Here is a 3,182-nt window from a genome sequence, read left to right as displayed (position 1 = left end):
GGCAACAACAATACTACAGCGAGGATAAAAGTTACGCCTTCTTTCTTTGCTTGAACATTTGGGCGGTGTTATGCAAATCTTCGCACATCGTGACGTAGACATGTGGGGGCGTGTTAGAACGAGCCGTTTTAGGTAGGCGTGGTTAACTCTTAACTTTTATAAAGAATATCTCTTTGGATTTGAGACTTTAGTCTTTGCAACTTTACAGATCTTCTTTATGCACCAAGAGCTTGTAACACTCCAAAGAGAAAGGAACAATTGAAAGCGCATCATATGACCCCTTTAATTGTTATGATGCCTATAATATAGGAGAACGGGGTGATTAAGATTTTATTTTCAGCTGTATGTCAGTGTCATGTGATTGTGTGTGTGTGTTTCAGGGCTGATGGACAGATGTACAGGCCGATCATGATCCACCGGGCCGTGCTGGGCTCCCTGGAGAGGATGATCGCTATCCTGGCCGAAAACTTCAGAGGGAAATGGTGTGTGTGTTTGTGAGTTCAGTGGTTTCTGGAATTGGTGAAGTACTAATGTTTAGTCTTTCTCAGGCCTTTCTGGTTGTCGCCAGCGCAGGTGATGGTCGTGCCTGTAGGGGGCGGCAGTGAGACGTACGGACAAGAGGTCAGAGGAAACACAACACTCTGAACAAACTTAATTTATATCATTATAAACAGCTTATGGGTGTTTGATGCATTCTGCTGTGGTTTAAGGTGGTCTGCAGACTAAGGGAAGCTGGATTCATGGCTGATATTGATGATGATCGTGGAAGCACCTTAAATAAGAAAATCCGCTCGGCGCAGCTCGCACAGTACAATTATATATTCGGTAAGGATTCATTCTGATGTGTTATCATACAGAAATGCTTTCTCGTATCCCAGTTTATTTGTGCAGTTGTATGAGGTGCGAGAAGTGACACTTGACCTTTAAGTGTTTAATGGTTTAGTTGTTCCCTGCTGGTACACATGTAAAGAATGAGTGTTCTGGGGCCTGTTAGGAATAGCTCAGATAAACGAACCTCTCCCCGTGTTTGTCATGCAGTGGTGGGAGAGAAGGAGTGTGCGAGCGGGACTGTGAGCGTGCGGACGAGAGCAGGGAAGCAGCTCGGCCAGAAATCACTGCAGGAAGTGATGCGCTCACTGAATGAACTCAGACAGACACGCAGCAATCAGGAGGAGCTTTAAACGCTCGCGTGAGGAAGAGATACGGCTCTGAACACACGGACACAAACCACGGCAGAACCAGTGCCCTGCTCAGACTTCATAAGTGCTGTTATCAGCTTCATCAGATCCCTGTTGAGTTCTACAGAAACACAAACACATGCATTTCAGCAGTGGACCTCTGAACCTCGAGTGCTGCCGCTGCATTAATAAAACAAGAAATTACTTTTAATATTCAGTCTCTCTGTTTCTCTGTCAGCGTACGTATTCATCAAGGTCTGTGTTGTGTGGATCATTTATATTAATTAGGGAACACTCTTAATAACTTTTATTCAATACATATGAAAGTGCAAAAATCAGGGATTATCAAATGGGGGTTTGTGGGAAATTTCATAGAAAAAAAGTTGAAAATTTTTTTTTTAAAAGATGCTTTGGACTAGTACTTAGTGTGAAAGTCAATTTGAAATATTAATTATTATTAATAATTATTTTAATAATTTATTTTAGCTTTAGTATAATGATAACATAAATGCCAATTATTTTTAATAATAATAAAATATTTATTAAATATTTGAGGTCCTTGACATTAAAAAAAATGTGGGAAAACCATGGTATAAATCAAAGTTTAATTAATTTAAATACACAAATAAATAATAAATGGTTAAGCATTGTTAGCGGCAAGAGTTTTTTTTTTTTTTTTTGTGATAAAATAATTTACTTTTAATATTCAGTCTCTCTGTTTCTTTGGTAATGTATGTATTAAGATCTCCTTTGCGTAGGTTATTTTTATTAATTAGGAAACACAAACAACTTTAATTAAACTCATTAACACTAATAACTTTAAAAGTCATTAATGCTTAACTGATCAGTAATTCATAAATGCATATGGTTTAAATCGGGGGTTTTCAAACTACGGTTTCTTTCTTTGAAATGCATTTAATCAATATTTGTGAAAATGACTTTGAATCATTAATATTTTCCATTAATTTATTTCTTTTTGCTTTAGTATAATAACAAATGACATTTTTTTTTATTAAAAAACGTGTAGTTTTGTTTTATTTTTAATATCAGTCTTTTTCTCACAAAGTACAAATACATCTTAAATTATGTAGCTGCATTTGTATTTTAAGAAGTCTTTTGCAAGGGGATAATACTTGATATGAAATCATTGAAAAACTCAAATCAAAGTTGAATTTAAATTCACAAAAAAAAAAAAATCTAGTTGTTTGTGCTATTAAACATTAAGCATGCAATTGTTACAATTACATTTGAATGGTTTTGGAAGAAAATGTGAGCCTGTGCAAAACTCACTGCCATGATACTAGGTCGGTTGCTAAGACAATACTAGGCTATTCTGGGGAACGAAATCCAGAAGCAACTTCGGAGCAAGTTCCATCGCCATCAATAGAGTTCAACAGAACTTGCAACCACTGTTAGCTAACGATGCTTTTGGGAAATAGACCTCTGGTTTCAAGGTTGCCAAGGTTACAACGACAAGGCCTCACCCTCAATCAAAGCTTCATTAATAGCGTGTATTATTATTAATTCATGTTAATTCACCTTGTAACCATTACAAGGTCTCCAAACTGTTATCCATTTGTGTTCATGCATAAATAGCACCTGCTTCATCAGTGTATGAAAATAACCAATGTGCTTCAATAGAGAGCAGAGTAAGTGCTTGACTAAAATAGGAGTAATTCATAGGGGGGGCAACAAAGGTCAGGGACGGCTGAGACCCGCTGGTGTTTTTGCCTTATTAGAAGAAAGGCGTCAGAATGGAGAGGACGTGACTCACATGGGCGGAGGAGGTCATGGCCGAAGCACACGCTCACACCCCAACAAACGTATACCGGATCAACAAAGGGCACCAAAAACAAAGACTTTCCAGACGTTTTATCTGATGCACGTATGAAAGAGGGTGACATGCTGGAGTGTGTGCAGGGGGTTATGGGACTTTGGGACTCTCTGCAGACTGAAACCAAGCCAGAAAAAGAAAAAGACGTTGAGATGCGAAGAGGGTGAGGC

At 38.2% G+C, this 3,182-nt stretch overlaps 1 protein-coding gene across 3 annotated transcripts in view; it reads left to right on the top strand.

Moving 5' to 3' along the window:
• The window catches only part of tars2 (threonyl-tRNA synthetase 2, mitochondrial), a 12,099-nt gene extending 10,710 nt beyond the window's left edge, over nt 1-1,389 (top strand). For 2 of the 3 annotated variants that reach the window (XM_016535774.1, XM_016535773.1), the window contains 4 exons: nt 381-482; nt 549-621; nt 711-825; nt 1,039-1,389. In XM_016535774.1, the coding sequence (XP_016391260.1) occupies nt 381-482; nt 549-621; nt 711-825; nt 1,039-1,181 (433 nt within the window). In that variant the 3' untranslated portion in view covers nt 1,182-1,389. Of the gene's footprint in view, nt 1-380; nt 483-548; nt 622-710; nt 826-1,038 lie in introns of those variants that run through there. The other variant, XM_016535775.1, reaches the window with a different exon arrangement.
• The last annotated feature ends 1,793 nt before the right edge of the window (nt 1,390-3,182 follow it).

This window comes from Sinocyclocheilus rhinocerous, unplaced genomic scaffold, assembly GCF_001515625.1.
Source record: "Sinocyclocheilus rhinocerous isolate Xijiao unplaced genomic scaffold, SAMN03320098_v1.1 scaffold216, whole genome shotgun sequence".
NCBI classification, from domain to species: Eukaryota; Metazoa; Chordata; class Actinopteri; order Cypriniformes; family Cyprinidae; genus Sinocyclocheilus; species Sinocyclocheilus rhinocerous.
Note: the sequence above shows the minus strand (reverse complement) of the source record. Positions and strands in the feature narration are given on the sequence as shown.